Below are 20,020 nucleotides of genomic sequence, written 5' to 3' on the forward strand. Positions count from 1 at the left end.
TCTGCCTCCTTCTTTGGCCTAGACTTCCAGACACCGTGAGACAGGAGATGTCTTATTCATTTTCATACCCCCAGTGCCTGGCAGAGTGCTTGGCACCAAGTGTTCAGTAAACACCTGATGAATGAATGAAGACATACACATGAGGACTTGTGTTCTTCTAACCATGGTTGAGAACTCTGTGTAAGCCCAAGGTCCCATGTCCGTGGATATAGGCCAAAGGTCAAATTCTTGAGATTAATAAGATTACTGTCACAAACCATAGTGGAAGTGAAAGCACTTAGTGGGTTACCATCACAGAAAAAACCTGACATTTGCTGATTGTAGGCAGTTATGAAAGTTATTGATACCACGTCTGACAGGTTAGGGCTATAATGGAAAAGTCAAAGGCAGTCATGCTGTTCAGAAAGGGAAGTATTTTGCATAGAATTCTCAAGAAAATCCTAGTATTATTTTTATTATGTACTTTTTCTTTCTATGTCTCATCTTCCTTAAATCTAATTCTTGCAGAATATAAATTCTTGTTAAACAAACATGGCCTTCAGATGATATGGTATTGAGTACGAAAATCTATCTCCAAGTCAGAAGTAACCATACTTTGAGATCCCACATCATAAGGAAAGATAACCAGTTACAGCCAATATAGAAGAATTGTAATTTTATCTTTTGAGGGAGAATATGAATAAATGAATTAGTGAGTGAATACGTGAGCATACTTAAAGCTCTCGGGTAGATTTTTCTCTTCCCTGATAGCATATGGATAGACACAATGTTTTCCTCTGAACTTCTTCAGTTTTATACCTCAGTTGCAGATCCACCTCCCTTCTGACAGTCACATTATCTTTTTAGATAGGTCAATACCTTCAATCAGGTCTTGCTTTGCCTGGAAGTTATGCCATCTTTTCAACATGACATTGCATGTATGGTGGGGGGTAGACAGTATTACTTTAACATTTAACACTGGGAAAACATTACATGAAAACATGTTACATGACTATTTGATCAAAACAAGGGACACCCAAAAGAAAGAGATAGCTAAGTGGCTCTGCCTGAGAAAATAATAGGAATTGGAGGAAAGCAGAGAGAGGAAAGAGGGAGGAGAGAGGGAAGGGATGGACAATATGGCAGGAGGCTGGACACAATGGAGACATGTTGCCAATGGGAAATTCATGCAGTAGGAAAGCCAGAAGATTTTAAGGAATAGAGTTTTGGTAAAATCAGATATAAATTGCTCATTTTCTTTGAGGTGAAGAGTCTCTCTCTGACCCAAACCTTCAATAAATTCTGCTACATACAGAGATTTCTGAGTGCTTTTGTCACGGAAATCAAAGAACAGGAAGTGAGTTCCATGGCTGGGTTGGCACAGAGCGAACGGAAAAAGAAGAAAATCAGGGTTGATAAGACATCAGTGAGACTGAGAGCCCAGTGGAAGCAGGAATTCAGACAGAAGTGACCGTGGAAATAAATTCCACAGGAATTCAAAAGTCTTGGGAAGAGCATCAGACTTTAGAAAGGATCAGGGATAGGAAGCTTGAGCTAACATTTCAAAGAAAGGGTCAATTTAGCTGATAATCTGGTTGTACATAACTCTGTTGATCCATTATGTGCCAATTTGATAATGCAATAGTGACAATCATGACAAGGGCTTCCATACACACTTCACTTACTGTGTAGCAGGCACTGTGCCAAGTACTTTATCTGCATTATCTTATTTAATTCTCCTTGTGCGGATGAGAAAACTCAAGTTCAGAGAAAACAACAGTCACACAGTTAACAGCTGGTAGACACAGAGTAGAAACTTGGCTTCATCCGGGCCCCAAATCCATATTTCTAATTCCTGTCTATTACTAGGTTCCAGCCAGAACGCACCTGCTTTTTGTCTCATGTATATACTAAAAGCCACTACAAATGTAAAAATGTCTCTGTATGTTATTCTATGTGAGTAACTGTGTAAGCTATTGTCAAAGTGGCATTATATAACCAACTATCCCAAATCTCAGTGGCTTTGAGCTGCAAGCAGTTGTTCTCATGGTCACCGTCAGCACGGTTGACTGCAGTTCAGTTTATCTGGATTGGGCTCAGCTGGATGGCTCTTCTAAAGCTTTCAGGGCAGCGAGCTTGGCTCCAGCTTGTACACTGGGTTCAGTTTTGCTCCATGTCTGATCAGGGGCCCAGGTAGGAGGTGCAGCAGCTACCTGGGGCATGTTCCTCTCACGGCAGAGACTAGAAGCTCCCAAAGGAAAAGGAGAAATATGTAATGCCTCTTAACTCCTAGGCTCAAAACTGGTATATTGTTATTTCATCCATGTTTTATCAGCCAAAGCAAGTCAATGGAGTGATGATGGTGGAGAGTAAATATTTGTTGACAGTAATTTAATCTTCCATGGTAACCTAATTACTCTTCTGCAACCTTAGCTCCTTAGAGAGATACACTATATTATCTCTCTTAAGGGAGTGGAACAAGATTGTTTCCAATATTATTCAGTAGAGGTTCTAGAAAATTTCACTTGCTTGAATTCCCTAAATGTTTGCAAAGCATAATGACAAAACCACCACTTTTAAGTATAATTCTCCGAACCTCACTACCACCTTCGCACCCCAACAGGGGTCTAGAAGTCTCAAAGTTTTCAATCAGATGATACATGAAGGAGAGAGTGACAGAGAGGAACCCTTTGTCATTGCATGAAAATGCTATAACTTGAAAGTAGTCTCTTGACTATTTGATAAGATCAAGAAAAATTACATTGCTTTGGATTCTTTAAAGGATCAATATACATATTATTTTACCAATGGTGGCAACTTTGTGAGATCTCACACTTAAAATTCACTTTTAAATACAATTTATAGTACTGACCCATGTTGCTGAAGATCAGACATTTCATACTATCACTAAAATCTGTCAATGATTTGAAGACATATCTAATGTAGATAAGACCTTAGCTGTATGTAATGGCATTTTAATGAATTTTAAAATTTATATTATGAAATATTATATAAATTTTAATTATAAAAGTGATTTTACTTTCCCATCATATTCAAAAGTTTGTCTATACCAGTCTAGAGTAAAGCTCTTTTGACATATTCTTTTAATGGTATGTTAACTAGTGACAACTTATTAATTGGAGATAATGAAAATTAACTGAGATTTTTTCTGGGGAATGTATTTGCTTTCCCTTTTAGTTGGGTATCTGGTTGTTTGTTTTCAAGAACCACTCCATTGATAAAACTCCAGGAAAGGGACCAGTGATTTTTAAGGACATGCCTGTGGAACTGGCTCTGAAACACATAAGGATCTGAGGCTACGCCGGGCGCTGGCTACTCTCCCATCAGTCCCAAGGGTCACAGGGCTCCTCTGTTTCTGTGCAAATCTGTGGCTTTCTGTCTCTTGCAATCATCTTTCTCTGCTAACTTATAGACTGGCTTTTTCAGTGAACCCAGGTCCAGCTGGGCCATGGGGTCACGTTTCTTCCCCAGGTCTAATCAACTTTGGCTGGGGCTCGGAAGTGGGCAGGGTCATGTGGCCTGAAATGAGGCTCCTCTATAGGAGATGTCTTGTATACCTCCAAGTCCTCTGGGCTCCACCCAATTCTTTGGCAATCGGTTCCAGGCAGGCTTTGCCCTACTTCAAGCAGGTAAAACCGGCACCTGTGCTCCTCTGGTTTCCAGCTCTAGGGCTTCCCTGAGACTGCAGCTTGGGTTACATGCAGGCACCTGCTGTGTGTTCACACAGGTGCAACGTGAAGTATGCGGGAGCAATGCTTCCAGGCCACCCCTGACCGATGGGAAATAGCACCCCATGGATAAATGCTGTTCCCTTTCACCCTTGGACGTATATTTCTGAGATGCATTTCAGGAGTGCCTCAGAAGATCCTGGTGGGGTGGAGCATCCACCATCCACAGGGCTGGCCGACTTGATGGGGCATCCTTGCACTGGCTTTTCCCCCTTTCCTGTGCTCTGATTCCTGTCCTGCAGTCCTGCTCCCTGGGGTCATATTGCAAACGAATTGCCTGTACTCGAGGCCTCCTCTCAGGCTCGGCTTTGGAGGAGCGCAGAGTAAAACAGATTTCTGGAAGAGTCTTGTATGCGCAGCTTCCAGAAATTTGTCTAATTCGCCTATATTTATTTGACTGGGTATTTTTCAGATAGTAATTAAGTTGGAGACTGTCTCTAAATCAAAAATAAGTGGTTCAGGACTAGCCTATATTCCATTTACTGGAACAGTGGCCACCAAAATTACTCCTGCTCTTAATAGGGACCTCCACTGTCCAGACAGATGCAGGGCTTTACTCTCCCTCTCCTTTCCTACAAAATGAGAGCCCTTAGGGGAAAAGGGGCCCTTATTCAGAAAGTATAATTATCTGCGACATCGTGAGATGAGAGTTTAGGATGAAGGGCCTTCAAAAGAGGGAAGAAAAATCAGCTATGAGTTTTATTCAAATAGAGGGGAGGAAAATCAGAAAGCGAGAACAATAGTGGGTAAATGAGAGGATATGTGGATATTTGAAAGGGAGAAAACGAGTAGAAGGCAGTCTGGAGAGTGGTCTAGGTTGAATGGGTAAGAAAGAGCATAGTGTGTTAGCACAGGAGACAGTGATGGTCAGTTATGAAGTGACCATGACTTGTTTGTTGTAATGGATTTTTCAAGGTATCCTTTTCCAGTTATTAATGTACAGAGAAAGTGTCGCTTCTCGGCCTTTTGGTTAAAGCTCAAGTGCAAAATACAGAGAAAATCATCTTAGGTTAGCTTATAGAACACTAGCAAATGAAATTCGCCCTCCTGAAAAGCATTTTTAGAAGCTGTCAGATCAGCAGCGAAGATTTTTAATTCGGACAATAGCTACAAATGGATGTGTGGGTAGTTCTTTTGTGGTTATATCATTCTCCCTTACCAAATGTGTTAACTACCTAAATTTTGGATTTCCTGATTTATAGGTCAATTCATGAGGGCTTTCATAAATTTAGATGCCAGATATCTTTCATTTTATTAAAAAAGGGATTCTATAAATAATACTGAGTGCAAGAATGAGAGACACAAAAGGATGTGGGTTGGCTGCTCTTCTGGGCAATATCTATCCGGGGCCCTCTTGAGTGGCCTTCCTCCCCCATTCCCAGATGTCCAGGCCTCAGGACCTGAAGCTTTCTGGCCCATATCTTCCCAAGGCAGTGTCAGTTAGAACTGTGGAGCTCAATTCTTGTCAGGTCTTTACTACATAACTTGGCATCATACTCCTAAACACCTCTGGCCAACATTCCTTCTGGGTGTCGATACCTTCTAACTTGCCTCCTTCATTCTGATGAGTGACAATTACAAACTTGGGCATGAACCCCAGTCCCCCCCCGCTCCCCCCCCAGGACCTTCTGCACTCTCCTCTGCTCTGGCAGACAACTCCATCCTCAGCTCACTCTCCCCAAGCCCCACGAATTTCTCTTAACCTCCCAATTGGATCTCTTGTCTTCTGTGGATCCTCACCCATAACTTTTAACGTTTTGTTCTTCTCTTTATGCCACTTATCCTACCACTCCTTGATATTACAGTTCATTATATAGTGGTTTTGGGCCCTGATCTCAACCCTCCATCCCATATACTCAGTTCTTTAAAAGCAGGTCTCAAATTTCACTTAGTAGAATATAAACTCCACAGCAACAGAGCACCTGCATTCTTCACTGATGCATCTAGAGCCCAGAACAGAGAGTGGCACAAATGCTTAACAAACATGTAGTGAATGGATGGATTTACCTTTAAATTCTCCACATGGCCTGATTCTATATTTTGTGCATAACTGATCCTTTATAAACATTTGTTGAGTCAAACTTATCCATTAAAGGATAACTTAGAGCCGTGTTTGGCTCTAAAACACGGGGTCTAGTATTTTATAAATTTCAGTTATAGGCCACTAAGAAAAACTTTTCTAAAGTAGTTTCCTGACCTTTTAAAACTACAAAATAAAGACATTTCTTTCTGAGATGGACTTCACGTTTCACGAACTTCCCTAATGAGGCCTGAGCCATATCACCTGATGCCAGGGCCAAGAATTGTAAATTTTAAGCTGAAAAAACCTTCAGAAGTGCAATCACCTTGCTTTAGAAGTGAGGGCGACAAGGTAGAGAAAGGCATGCTGCATTATAACTCAATTCTTGTGCCCACACTTCAGTGTTCTTCCACAACAAGCTGTTTAGTGACAGACAATAGAAAAACCACGGCGTGGAATGACAGGATCTGGATATCTTAAAGCCAGATCTGTAGATAGAAATATAAAAGCAGCCCTTCAATTTCTCCACACTACATATAAAGAGGAAACCGAGATTAAGGGCTTCTTATGCTCTGTACTAACCAGCTGAATCAATCTGACACAAGCAATGCTTGAAAAGATTCACGGCCCTAGAAAAATACAATCAAAATTTTGTAAATATTTAGAATTTTATACATTCTATTGTTACGATTCCTCAGGGAACACTTTCCGTATATCCCTCTCTCACCACTAGCGGGTTAATGATCAAAATTCTGTTTTAGTTTTCTTCTCTTTCACTTACAAAATTATATATATATATAAAATATGTGTGTGTGCATACATCAGACACACACACATATACACATACAGAGCTGTATACTGATTTCGGTTAGTCATTTGTGGTCTATTCAGATGAGATAACATTATTTTGAGATTCTGGTAATTTATGTACAAAATCCCTTTGGAAAAATCCAAGGTAAACCTTGGATTATATGAGGTTCATTAGTGAAATTCTATGCGGCTGAGTAAAATTTTATATTTTAAATTTTTATATTTCACATATTTATACTTACATTTAAAATTTTTCTTCTTAAGTGGAAGCCACTATGGAAGTAAAAATGCAGCAAAATTTCAACTTAAAATATTTTGTTGTTCCATTGACTTAGTAAAATCCTATTTCTGATATAAACAATAATGTGTGATTTCTTTCTTGTTCTCTCTCTCTGTAGCCAAGCCTATATGCATATACATACGTGTATATATTATTTATAATTAATCACAAAATGTACTTGAGCTTTCTGAACAATTATTTCTTTGTATCAATTCATCTGGCTAAATTTCAATCTTTTAATGAGTTTCTTTTCAAAATGGTTTAGTAACTTAAAGATAACATTTGAGTGCCTACTATGTGACAGACATGCATTTATTCATTCAACAAACACTTACTAAGCCTCTATGAATACAGCCCTATTCTAGGTACTGGGAGATAGAGAGAGAGAGCAGATGGCCATGCCTCTGCTATGAGGGGGCTTACTTTCTATGGAGAGACTATGGAGAGAAAAAGAGAAAGAGAGAGTGACATGAAAAAATACTTCTAGACAGTGATATGCACCGTGAAAAACACATTCCAACGGGACAGAGTGACTGGGAGCATGCATATCTTTAAACAGGGTATTTCACGGAAAGCATCTCTGAAGAGGTGACATTTGATTCTAGATCTGAAAGATGAGAAGAAACCCACTGTACGAAGATGAGCCTTCGGCAGGAGGATCAACAGTACAATGGTTCTGAGATCTGGCCGACCTGAGGGACAGTAAGGGGCAAGGTAAGTAAAGAGAAAGGAGCAGGAAGTCAGGGGAGAGAAGCAGGGGCCTGATCCTATAAGACCTTGTAGGCTGTGGTAAGGGGTGTGGACTTGACTCAAAGGGCAATGGATTACCATTGGAGGAGGGTTTTAATCCAGGCAGTGAAATGATCTTATCGAAGATTTTAAAACCCCTTCGTCTGGATTGTAGAGGAGCAGGAGACGAAGCCGGAAGGCCGGTCCGGAGGCAGACACAGCCGACAGAACGAGAGAAGAAGGCAGGGTCGAGCTGCGTTTTGGAGGTAAAAATAATGGATGTGGGAGGGGAGGGAAGCAGAGTCACCGAGGAGGATTCCTGGGTTTTTAGCTTGAAGAACTGGGTAAGTAGTAGTGCAGTTTGTTGGATGGGAAGACTAGGGAGGAAACGATGATTGAGATATAGTCTAATCTCTGCTTTAGATGTGCTAAAGCATCCAAATAAAAGCATGAACAGACAGACGTACTCAGCCAGATTTTTAAGAACCTCTTTCTATGATAAATTAATGATAAATAATTATATATATTATATACTGTTGAATAAATATCAGAATATAATATATATATTATATACTATCGAAAGAGAACTACTCTAATCTTGGAGATATTAGCCTATAGATGGTTTTTAAAGCCACAGATAACCTAAGGAGCCAATGTAGGTGATGAAGAGAAGGCTGAAGATTAAGCCCAGGGCACTCACATTTAACTGTCAGGCAAGAAGGAATCAGCCAAGAAGTCTAAAAAATGAGTGGCCAGAAAACAAGAGAAATACAAACAGTGTATGTTACTGCAAGAGTCAAGTGAAGAAAATGTTTACTGAGGAGAAGTGATTAACTATGTCAAATGTTGCTGAGAGGCTTAGTAAGATGAGGACTGAGAACGGACCAGCTATGGGATTTAGCGACATGGTGGTCATTGTTAACTCTGAGTAGCAAGGAGGGAACGGATGTTCAAGCAGAGAGAAGTGAAGACAGAATGAGAGGTTAAGAAGCAGGAATAGTGAATATTAAAAAAAAAAAAAAGTGCCAGATGTTATTGAGGATAGACAAGTGAATACGACAAGGTCCCTGTCTTCAAAGAAGGCCCTTGTACATGTTAAGATAAATCTTTTATTAACAATCTCTGAAAAGTATTCTTTTTTGGATACAAAAGAGGGCTACATTTATATTAATAAGCACGTTACTATAGGAGCAGGACTTTATAAAGGAAAAAGTGGAGCTAAATAACATTATTAAGAACACAAAGTCTTCAATACATCAAAAATTTTATCATCAGATTTTCAGGTTGCTTGTGTACAACTAAAAATAGCTTTTATACATCATTCCACAAATTAAAATGCTCAAACATCGTTGTTCAGAATATGACTATTCAAAAAAGCACCACAGACATTTTCTCTGTCCTGTTTCCAAAATCCTCCTAGACAGGATGTTAGACAACTACCACATATAATATGTGTGAATTGGATAAGATAAATGTGTCCTTCGCAACAAAAAGTCTGAGATTTTATGTAATTATAGTCATGCTGAATGAACAGTTTAGAATAATGTGCCATTGTCATCAAATCATATCTTCATACACGTGTAATCCACTCTGCACAATGGTTTCAACTCGGTGTGTATGTAATTAAATTGTAAGGTGCAGTAATAGCTGCTGCTGAGTTGAAATTTTGCTTTTTCAGTTTAAAGAAATGAATAGAAAGTACAGTCTAGTGAACATCAAAGTACTTTTCTGAGACAGTTAAATCTCATCAAAGAGGTCTTCTGGACTACTGTTTCTTAGAGTTTCTAAAGACATGTTTTCAGCTGAGCTGTGCTCCTTTCTCAACGCCTCAGGTAGTGGAGGTTCATGCCTAGAGCAAAAAGAAAATCAAGATAATTTTATTTTTAAAAATTCCGTATAGAGTAAAAGAATATTAAGAGATACATGAGTGAAACAAAAGTTAAACTCTGTTATAGAATTGGTTTAGAGACTTATTTCCCTCTGCTGACTTAACACAAACAGAGATGAAGGGAGTTTAGTTTCTTTAACTGCTTTAGAATTAATTTGTCTCTATTCTGAGCTAACAAAAATTCAACGGCCTACGACAATATTCATAATTAAGGTTGAGAAATGAAATATTCTCTGTGCTGTATTTTTATGCCACGATATAAGGTTTCTCAAGCCATTTCTTTAATAATTTCATCACAGTTTACATTTTCCTTTGGCTCTCTTAAATTCTACCTATTAACATGCACTTTAATCTCCTAACAGCAGGGAGTTCTGATCACACGAATTTCCCTCGTGGTCATTTGATTATCAGCATGTACATAACTAATAACGCCTGCACATTTAGCAGTTGTTGATGAAATGCTGTTGGTCCACACTCATTTACTCAATCTCCATATCCTCATTTAATAACAGTTGTATTCGGCTTCAGGACTGCAGGCACTACATCAACGCACTGATCTCTATTTTTATGTAAATGTTCTCTTTGAGCCTAGGATAAAAGGCAAGATCACTGATTGTTAACTAGTCTTAAAAACGGTAAGCTGGAGGGTAAAAGAGCTCAACCAGGACAGCTTCGGAACATGTTTATACCCTGGTATAAACCTTGTCAGCGGTTCTCTATGGAACCTAAATAAAATATGCTTAATATTCACGATTAGAGGTGGCTTCAGGGGCAATTATGACTAGGTTGAGTCAACCCAGTAATACTCAGTAATACCCTCATATTTCCAACTTCAAAGGCAGAGGAGGAGCCATGGCAGCTTGGTATAGCTGAAAGAGAATGGGACTTGAAGTCAGGACATAAAGATTTGAATTCAGGTCTATTTCTTATCAGCTCTGTGACTTTAGGCAAGTCATTTAACCTAACGGAACTTCTGTTCTCTCATTTCTAAAACTGAGATAATAATATTTGCCTCAGAGGTAGTCTAAAGACTAAATGAGGTGTTACAAATAAAAATGCTTGTAAATTCCGACAAAACATTTGGAAACTGTTATTAGTAGTTACTAATATTGCATAAACTATAAAAAGAGCTCCCGCTAATAGTGTCTTTAATTTAAAAGAACAGCCCATTAAAAATCCCCAAACATTGAGTATGTTTAGACTATAAGTATTTCAAAAGGCCTGCACTCATTCTTAGCTGCACAGATTCTTAAACATGAAGCCACCACAGGGTCCTCCTTGGCCTCATGACTGCATGCAAATATCTATTGTCGGCGCCATGAGACCTGGGACAGGTTCTGTCTTATCCTGAGCAAACCAAGTTCAGACAGCATTACCCTCACAGGAATGCCAAGGTGCTAGGCATTAATGCATTGTCAAGATGACAAGTACTACCCCCTGGGAGTTTCAATGTTAAAATCAACAATAAGTATGGAGATAATTACTGTAACATGTAATTAAATATCTAAAAATATATTCCATGGGAGGAGAAAATGATACAGTACAGGATAAAAGTATAATTATTACATGTGTAAGTTTTCAATGTCAACTCCAAACACATTCAAGATTTTTCTCTGGCCCTAAATGTCTTAGAGTTGCTTTTTGTCTTCTTAGACAAAATAGAGAATTGAATTATTTCTATTAAAAAGTCAGACACGGAAAAACGTCAGTAATTTTGCTCATAGTCTAGACAATGTACAACCAGAACACAGAGATCTATCAGTTTAGCTAAAAAAAAAGTCAGCACAAGACAAAGGGACTATACTGAAGAGGAAAGTCTGAAGGAAATAGATTCCTGATGCTCCATTTATGATTCTCATCTCCTTCTAAAGTCACGAGGAGCTTAAGAAACAGATTTTGACTCCTTCGTTCTTAGTGCCCAGCACATGTTAGATGCTCAAGTTGTTCAATGAATGGAGGTCACTGTTCTACAGCTTTCCTATCCCTGGTAAGTCAACAGAGTACATTTAGAACTCTCCTTACAACCAAAAAAGAAAAAAATCATTTTTATAAGTAATAAATGTTTACTCTAAGACTTTTTATAAATTCTGAAAAGCATAAAGAGGACAATAAAAATGTACATTATCCTATTTTGCATTATTTGTATTTTCATATGTATTTTTTCAAAAGTGAGATCACTTTCTCTATATAACTTTGCAGCTTGATGATTTTACTCTACAATATATTAGCAATGTCATTGCATGTTGAAAAATATAGATCTATTTATCATTAATTTTTTTTTAAAGATTTAATTTTTTTTTCCTTTTTCTCCCCAAAGCCCCCCAGTGCATAGTTGTATATTCTTCGTTGTGGGTCCTTCTAGTTGTGGCATGTGGGACGCTGCCTCAGCGTGGTTTGATGAGCAGTGCCATGTCCATGCCCAGGATTCGAACCAACGAAACACTGGGCCGCCTGCAGCGGAGCGCGCGAACTTAACCACTCGGCCACGGGGCCAGCCCCTATTTATCATTACTTTTAATTTGGATGTATTAACTATCAATCCACTGATGAATATTTGAGTTGGTCCCATTTTTTTAATGGTCTTACAAACAATACCATAATTAACCTTAGCATATTTATCAAAGTATTTTTTCATGAACACACTTATTCTAAGAATTCATGCTTAGAGGTGAAATTTGAAAGCAAATAACTCACAGAACCTGTATCTAAAGTCTTAATAGAAAGTGAGCTAAATAAGTAATTTGAAACTTGGGAGTTCCTCTCTGTCTACTTAAATTACCACCATTAGTTATGGCCTACTTTAAGTTGTAAATCTACCACGAAGCATTTTTCTTTTTTAACTTTCCACATTCAGGCTGATTTTTCTTTTCTCTGATGATTTAAAGTAACGAATACCTGCACTCTACATTTCTTTGTTTGAATTGTGGTAGCACTGGTTATATTATACAGACTTCAGGTGTGCATCACTAATCACGCTCACCGCCAAATGTCTAGTCTCCATCCATCACTGTACAATGACTCCCTCTACCACCCCCTCCCCACCCCACTTTCCCCTCTGGTAACCAGCAATCTGTTCTCTGTATCTACGTATTTGTTTGTTGTTGTTATTTTTAATCTTCCACATGAGTGAAATCATACAGTATTTGTCTTTCTCTGTCTGACTTATTTCACTTAGCATACTACCCTCAAGGTCCATTCATATTGCCAAAAAAGGGTAAGATTTCAACTTTTTTTCTTTTTGGCTGAGTAATATTCCAGTGTGTGTGTTTGTGTGTATATACAAACATATATATCTAAATATATACCACATCTTCTTTATCCATTCATCCATTGATGGTCACTTAGGCTATTTCCATGTCTTGGCTATTGTAAATAATGCTGCATTGAATACAGGGGTGCACATATCTTTTCAAATTAGTGTCTTCATATTCTTTGGATAAATACCCCAATGTGGGATAGCTGGGTCATATAATAGTTCTATTCTTAATTTTTCAAGGAATCTCCATACTGTTTTCCATAGTTGCTGCACCAGTTTGCATTCCCACAGCAGTGTACAAGGGTTCCCTTTTCTCCACAGCCTCTCTGACACTTGTTAAGATTTCTTGTCTTTTTAATAATAGCCATTCTGACAGGTGTGAGGTGATATCTCATTGTGGTTTTGATTTGCATTTCCCTAATAATTAGTGATGCTGAACATCTTTTCATGTGTCTTTAGCCATCTGTACGTACTTTTTGGAACAATTTCTGTTCATATCCCTTGTGCATTTTTTATATTACAATATACAGCTTTATTCATTTAATCAATATTAAGTATGTTCTATGAACAGCTCACTGTTTTAGGAAAATATAACAAATATGATACAGGTAACACAGAATTCTTGCTTTCAGGAAGCATTCAGTTAAACTTCTTACTTTCTTTACTTTTTTTCAAATTAATAAACTTAAATTTTTTTCAAATTTTTGTCTTTTCATCCTAAAAATTTTATAAGTAGTTTCAAGGCAAGGATTATGTGATACAAATTTGTTCACAATGATTTAGCCCTTTAGGAATCTCTATAAACATCATATCAATATTTAGGACTCAGGCAGATTTTCAGAGTTTTTATGAACAACATGGTTCAACAGGATCAGGAGATCTTTATTGATGCTCCACCACATGAGCTCTCGATCAGGCGACTGCATCTTTCTGGATCTTGGTTTCTTAATTTGTGGAAAGTTAGGATTATTATAAATGACCTTGAGTTCTTTCAGTTCCCAAATTCTGAGACAGTCGTACTCAAACAGTTGAGCACAGACTACCTTGCAAAATACAGGTTCTGAAAAAATATCTGTGGAACAAATGAATGATGTGAATTAAAGAAGAAAGATCAATGACAGATTAAGAAACCACCTTGGTACAGTTAAAGGCTAAAGTATAAGGACTATTTCAAATAAAGAGAATAAAATGAAACTTCTTCAGATGATGACAACCTCACTAAAAGATGGCTTAAATTCTCAACAATATAATTGAAGTTCTAAGTTCTCTTAGCTTGATTTCACACTGCATTAAAACACACACACACAAACACGAAAAAGATTATTACAACTTGATCAAAATTGTACTACCACCATCTAATTAACAATAAATAGTGTAGATCAAAAGTTAAATTTGTCAAAAAATATCTAAAACTAATAGCAACAAATGTTGGAGAGGTTGCGGAGAAAAAGGAACCCTCATACACTGCTGGTGGGAATGCAAACTGGTGCAGCCACTATGGAAAACAGTATGGAGATTCCTCAAAAAACTAAAAATAGAACTACCATACGATCCAGCCATCCCACTACTGGGTATTTATCCAAAGAGCCTGAAGTCAGCAATCCCAAAAGTCCTGTGCACCCCAATGTTTATTGCAGCACTGTTTACAATAGCCAAGACGTGGAAGCAACCTAAGTGTCCAGCAACAGACGAATGGATAAAGAAGATGTGGTACATATATACAATGGAATACTACTCAGCTGCAAAACAGAACAAAATCATTCCATTTGCAATAACATGGATGGACCTTGAGAGAATTATGTTAAGTGAAATAAGCCAGCAAGAGAAAGATAATCTGTGTATGACTCCACTCATATGAGGAATTTAAAACTATGGACCAAGAACAGTTTAGCGGATACCAGGGGAAAGGTGGGGTGGGGGGTGGGCACAAAGGGTGAAGTGGTGCACCTACGACATGACTGACAAACATTAATGTACAATTGAAATTTCACAAGATTGTAACCTATCAATAACTCAATAAAAAAAACAAAAAGTTAAATTTGTCAAAAGAAATATCTCATCCTGAGAAAGTTTCTCTAAAATGTTAGAATGAACGATTGCCTTCTCTTTTAACTTTCTGGGTGTTGAATTACCAACATCTTTTACATTGGTATTTCCAGCTATTGGCTCATTTTGTATAGACATTTTCTCAGCTGAGTTTAAAATGATATTACCATGGCTGGACTATCAAGATTTTCTTATTTAAAAGGGAAGCATTAGTATTGTTTGGAGTGGATTAGTTGCATTTTATAACATATTCTGAGAATAATATTTATGAAACATGACAAGGTGCCTATCTGAGCAAAGTGAGAGGTCCAGGAAAATGTGTAATGACCGATGGCACCATGATAGTTGAAAAATCATGCTCATTTGACTATGAAATAAACAATGGTTCTGAAATCAAAAATCAAAAGTCAATGTTTATGTGGCCTAACTATATTTCTACCTGCACAATACACATAAAATTCATTTCCAGGTGAATTAAACGTCTAAATGACAAAGGCAAAACTTTAAAGCATTTGGAAGAAAATAAAGGAGAATGTCATTAGGATATTAGAATAGGGAAGTTTTCCTTTTTTAAAGGCAGAAAATGAAACCATAAAGGCAAAAACTGATAAATTCAGTGATTTTAGAAGTAAGTACTTCTTTTCATCAATAGACACCTTAAATAGACTGAAAAGATGAGTCACAAACTGGGGAGGACACTGTAACATATGCTACTAACAAAGGATTACTATCCAAAGAAATCCTATAATTTAAAAAACCCAACATAATTAAAAAATATATGCCAAAGACTACAGGAACTTCCAAGAAGAGGAAAGAATGGGGGCAAATAAGCATTAGCAACCATTAGTAAGTAATTTTACAACAGATTAGCAAAAACTAAAATGTCCAAGAATATCAAAGATCAAGCAGGACATGGAATAACAAGATAAATTACTACTGGTTGGAGTGTAACCATTGGAAACCACCGTGGATAACAATTTGGCAATAACTGCCAAGGTACACAAAGATGTAAGCACCTATAACTCAGGAATTCCACTCCTAGGCACACACTCTAGAGAAACATTTACGTATGTGTGTCAGGAGATAACACAAATGTTCACAGGTGCAGTGTTTCTAACAGTGAAAAACTAAAAACTACCCATATGTCTTCACAGGAAAATGGGCAAATAAGTCATAGTTTTCACACAATGTACTATGATACAGTTATACACATGCATGAATCTCAAACATAATGTTCACCAAAAGAGCAAGGCATAAAAGAATACACACAATATGATTCTCCTTATTTAAAGTTCAAAAACATGCAAACCTCTGCAGTATTACTCTTTGAACACTGGTGTGTATGTGTGTGTGCGTGCGTGTGTGTGGTGTGTCTATATCTGTGCATGGACTTAATAGTTCTGGATCTTATTTGCTCTTCCATGACAATGTTCTCAGATTTCTGAGTCCTATAACTCTAGTTATGGTGAAGATGGTGACACAGAAGAGGGGCAGGTTTAGTATTAGGCATAAGGGATCCACTTTAGACATACTGGGTGAGTCTGGGTGACTGCAGGATATCCAAATGGAGAGAGATGTTGAGTCGGTAGATGAGTCTATCAGTGTAGAGCTCAGGAGGGATGTGCGAACTACGCATACAGAGACAGAAGTCACTGCCACATCCCTGCCACTAACGGCAAATGAGTGAGTTAAAGAGATTGCCCAGAGAAAGTCAACCAGAGAAAAAACATGGAATCCTGGAGAATATTAAAATGTAGGGCAGACAGCTAGAGAGGAAAAGGAGTAAAAGAAGATTGAAAAGGAACGATTTGAGAGCTATGAGAAGTGTTGTCACAGAAGCCAAGGACCAAGTTTATTTTGTGTGCCCACAGCTTGTGCTGTTTCCACTTGCCACCTAAATGCTGGCTTTTTGTACAACTTTAACTGCTGAATCTGTAAACACAGGTTAGGTAAATTATTTTTACCCGCTATGAATTATCTGGAGTCGAGGAGAATAGCCTGCAAGGATGCTGCTATGCTTTTGATTTATTACCGATAAGAAGAACAGGCAACGTCTTCTTTTGGGAAGAAGGAAGTCTTAAACTCTTGGACTATAGCAGTCACAGCAAAAATCTAGCAAAATGGTCAATTCCTGCGTGGCCACCAAAGCACAGTAAAGTAGCTGCTTCTCTCACATTATTAAAAAAAATTATATATCTAAAATTTTGTTTTACTACCAACTTCCCTGTCATCCACCCACGTCATCTCTGACTTTCCCCTGGGATTAGAGTTAAGGTCAGATGTGGGGCGAGGGATGAAGACAGAGGTGAGGTAAGAGCAATCTATAGGGAGAGAATCAGACCTAAGCATTGGCTGGCACATACAATATTTGGTAATAATAAAAGCCAAACATCTACTGGTTTGTTTTTTAGGATGTAGCAAATCAAACCTTTATCAAAATGATCACAAAAAACAGCCAAATGAAAGTATTAGGTACTTGCTACTATTAAATAGCTAGTCAGCTATCACTCGGACCTTAACAGAATTCCCACTATGGAAAAAACTCAATTATAGAAACACCTTCTAAATGGAAAAGTTTTAAATAATGTGCTTAAAGATTTGACATCACCAAAGTCACCACCATATTTTCAAATTAAATCTCAGTATTTAAAAAAAATATTTGTTCTTAAAATAAATGAGAAAAGTGGCTTCAAATTTCTGGTTGACCTTATAAAAACCAAAAGCGTCTCCTAAATAAGTTAACTGACTGAAGTCATGAGGATTCAGCAAAACGAGTGTTGTACATTGTCTGCAAGTTGGTAGGCCCAGACGGCCTTTCACTGGCCTGAGAAAATGAGAGAAAAGAAGTTGAAACTTTCTTTCTGGCAACCAAAATGGCAAATAAAAGAAACTGCATTAGTTATTTTCAATTAAATTCCTAAAGATATCTTTTTCTAATGACTATTACTTTGCTGTTGGAATTTATCAAGAGTAAAAAAATGGACATACACTAGGTAATTCTGAATGAAACAAAGAAAGGAGAATTATGAAGAGTGAATACATTTAATGCTAAAACACACAATGCTTTATAGACATTGGGAAAGGACAATAATTCTAAAATTTCTCCTGTAAACTTCCTGTAAAATATATAAAAATCTCTAGTTTTATATAATTCAATGTTTAAAGTCACAATCATTAAGATAAATATGTCCATAATTTACAAGGATGCCAAAATTTATGCAGGAATTTCATAATACGAAATTGAAAGATTTTGTCACTGTTACTGTTCTTTATTCAGATAAATAATATTACTCTGGCAATTCACTAGATGGCCAAAATCAAAGTCCATACATGCTTCAAAAGATCAACACCTGAAATGCCCTACATTAAACCCCACTTCTTCCTGCATTCCTTGCAAGTTTTGATATTTGCTACTGTTGATCTATGCCTATAAAAGTAGAAAACTGTCATCTTGGTAGAAAATTATTCTCTACAACTTTAATTTTAAGGCAGGCCATTGCTTATTGCTGCTCGGTGTGCTATAAATGCAGTCTCCCTCACTAGACTAGAAGCTTCTCAAGCGGAGAGACTCTGCTTTATTTGACCTGGTTCATAAATGTCCCAATGATTGCATGTATTAATTAATAAACAAATGACTGAATAAATGAGGTAGCCAGTGTAAACAAGAAGGCTCAATAAAGCCAAGTGACTTGCCCAAAGCCACACAGCCAGTAAGCATGGAAGCCAGCAGGCAGGCAAGTCAACAATGAAGCCAGGATATTAGCCCAGGTTCCCCCGCTCCAAAGCCCATATCCTTCAGGCTACACCAGTGTAGGGGTCACTCATTCTTACTACCAGTCCAGAGGAAGGCAGCTGGGTGTTGTGCAGTGTGTCTCAAAAAGGAGTTCCACGAGACACTCTAAAAAATGAAAGCTGTGGTCCAAAACATTTGGAAAATATTTATTTTTCTACACTAAGTTTTCTAAGTATTTCATGTGGATATTATGCTTTAAAAGCCATGGAAGTTCTTCCATAAATAAACTTGTTAATTAAATTATTAGGTAAAACAAAAGCAAGGTGCAGAAGAGTGTGTGTAGGAAATTAGAGTGTGTGTATATTTACACACATACATATATATAGGTCTATGTGTGTTTACATGTACATAGAATCACTCTGGGAGGATGTGATGGCCCACTAGAAATGGCCGACTCTGAGGAGAGAACTGTGGGCTGAAGGACAGAGGTACTTTTTTGCTGAATATTCTTTTAAACTGTTGAGATTGTTTTTAAACCTTACACACAGATTATATCTTTTTAAAGTGCTTGAAGAAAAAAAAAAGAGCTTGTTTATCCTAGGTTTTACAAATGAATTTGGCAGCCAAAGCCTCTTTTCTCACTATCTCTTAGCTATTAATATTCCAAGAAACTAGTGTTCTCTGGAACAGGCTGCATTACTTGCTTCTCTGAGAATATAACATCTACTAGCCTGAACCCAAAAACTTAATGGTCCAATGAAGGAAAATAAAAACACAGAAAAAGAAGACAGAACTCTACTTTTGGCTACCAAGAGAAGCGGAGAAAACATGGGCAGACAATAATACCCAACCACGGAGCTGAGCAATCTCTATGGAACCAGGGACCAGGAATGATAGTTTCGCCATAGTGTGGAACCAGCTGTTTTAGTTTCCTGCTGCTGGTGTAACAAATTACCATAACAGAGTGGCTTAAAACAACACAAATTCATTATCTTCCAGTTCTGGGGGTTGGCAGTCTGACCCAGATTTCACTGGGCTAGAATCAAGATGTTGGCAGAGCCGTGCTCCTCTCTGGAGGCTCGACCAGAGAATCTGTTTCCCTGCTTTTTCCAGCTTCCAGAGGCTGCCCCGTCCTCCATCTGCAAAGCCAGCACTTGCTGGTGGACTTCTCACATCCCCTCACTCCGACCTTGCTTCCTTTGTCACATCTCTTTCTCTGACTCTCCTTCAACCTCTCTCTTCTACTTAAGAGTCTTGTGATACACTGGACCCACCTGAATAATCCAGGATAACTTTTAAGGTCAGTTCATTAGCAACCTTAATCCATCTGCAACCTTAATTTCCCTTTGCCATGTGATCTAATATAGTCTCAGATTCCAGGAATTACGACCCCGACATCTTTGTGAGGGAGAAGCATTATTCTGCATACCACTGTAGCCTTAACTTACTTAAGGCTCAATTGTTATTCTAATCTATCAGCTTAAATAGGTTTCAGGATAACTGAATAGAGAAATAGGTTGAGTGAGAGCA

The 20,020-nt window shown here is 37.9% G+C and overlaps 1 protein-coding gene across 6 annotated transcripts in view; it reads right to left on the minus strand.

Annotated features, from left to right (window-relative positions):
- Positions 1-20,020, minus strand: part of XRCC4 (X-ray repair cross complementing 4) — a 288,469-nt gene that overhangs the window by 43,601 nt on the left and 224,848 nt on the right. For 5 of the 6 annotated variants that reach the window (XM_014857035.3, XM_014857039.3, XM_014857037.3 and 2 more), the window contains one exon: positions 8,654-9,416. The exons of the other annotated variant lie outside the window; for it this stretch is intronic. In XM_014857035.3, coding sequence (XP_014712521.1) covers positions 9,305-9,416 — 112 coding nt within the window. In that variant the 3' untranslated portion in view covers positions 8,654-9,304. Of the gene's footprint in view, positions 1-8,653; positions 9,417-20,020 lie in introns of those variants that run through there. 6 annotated transcript variants of the gene reach the window in all.

This window comes from Equus asinus, chromosome 9, assembly GCF_041296235.1.
Source record: "Equus asinus isolate D_3611 breed Donkey chromosome 9, EquAss-T2T_v2, whole genome shotgun sequence".
NCBI classification, from domain to species: domain Eukaryota; kingdom Metazoa; phylum Chordata; class Mammalia; order Perissodactyla; family Equidae; genus Equus; species Equus asinus.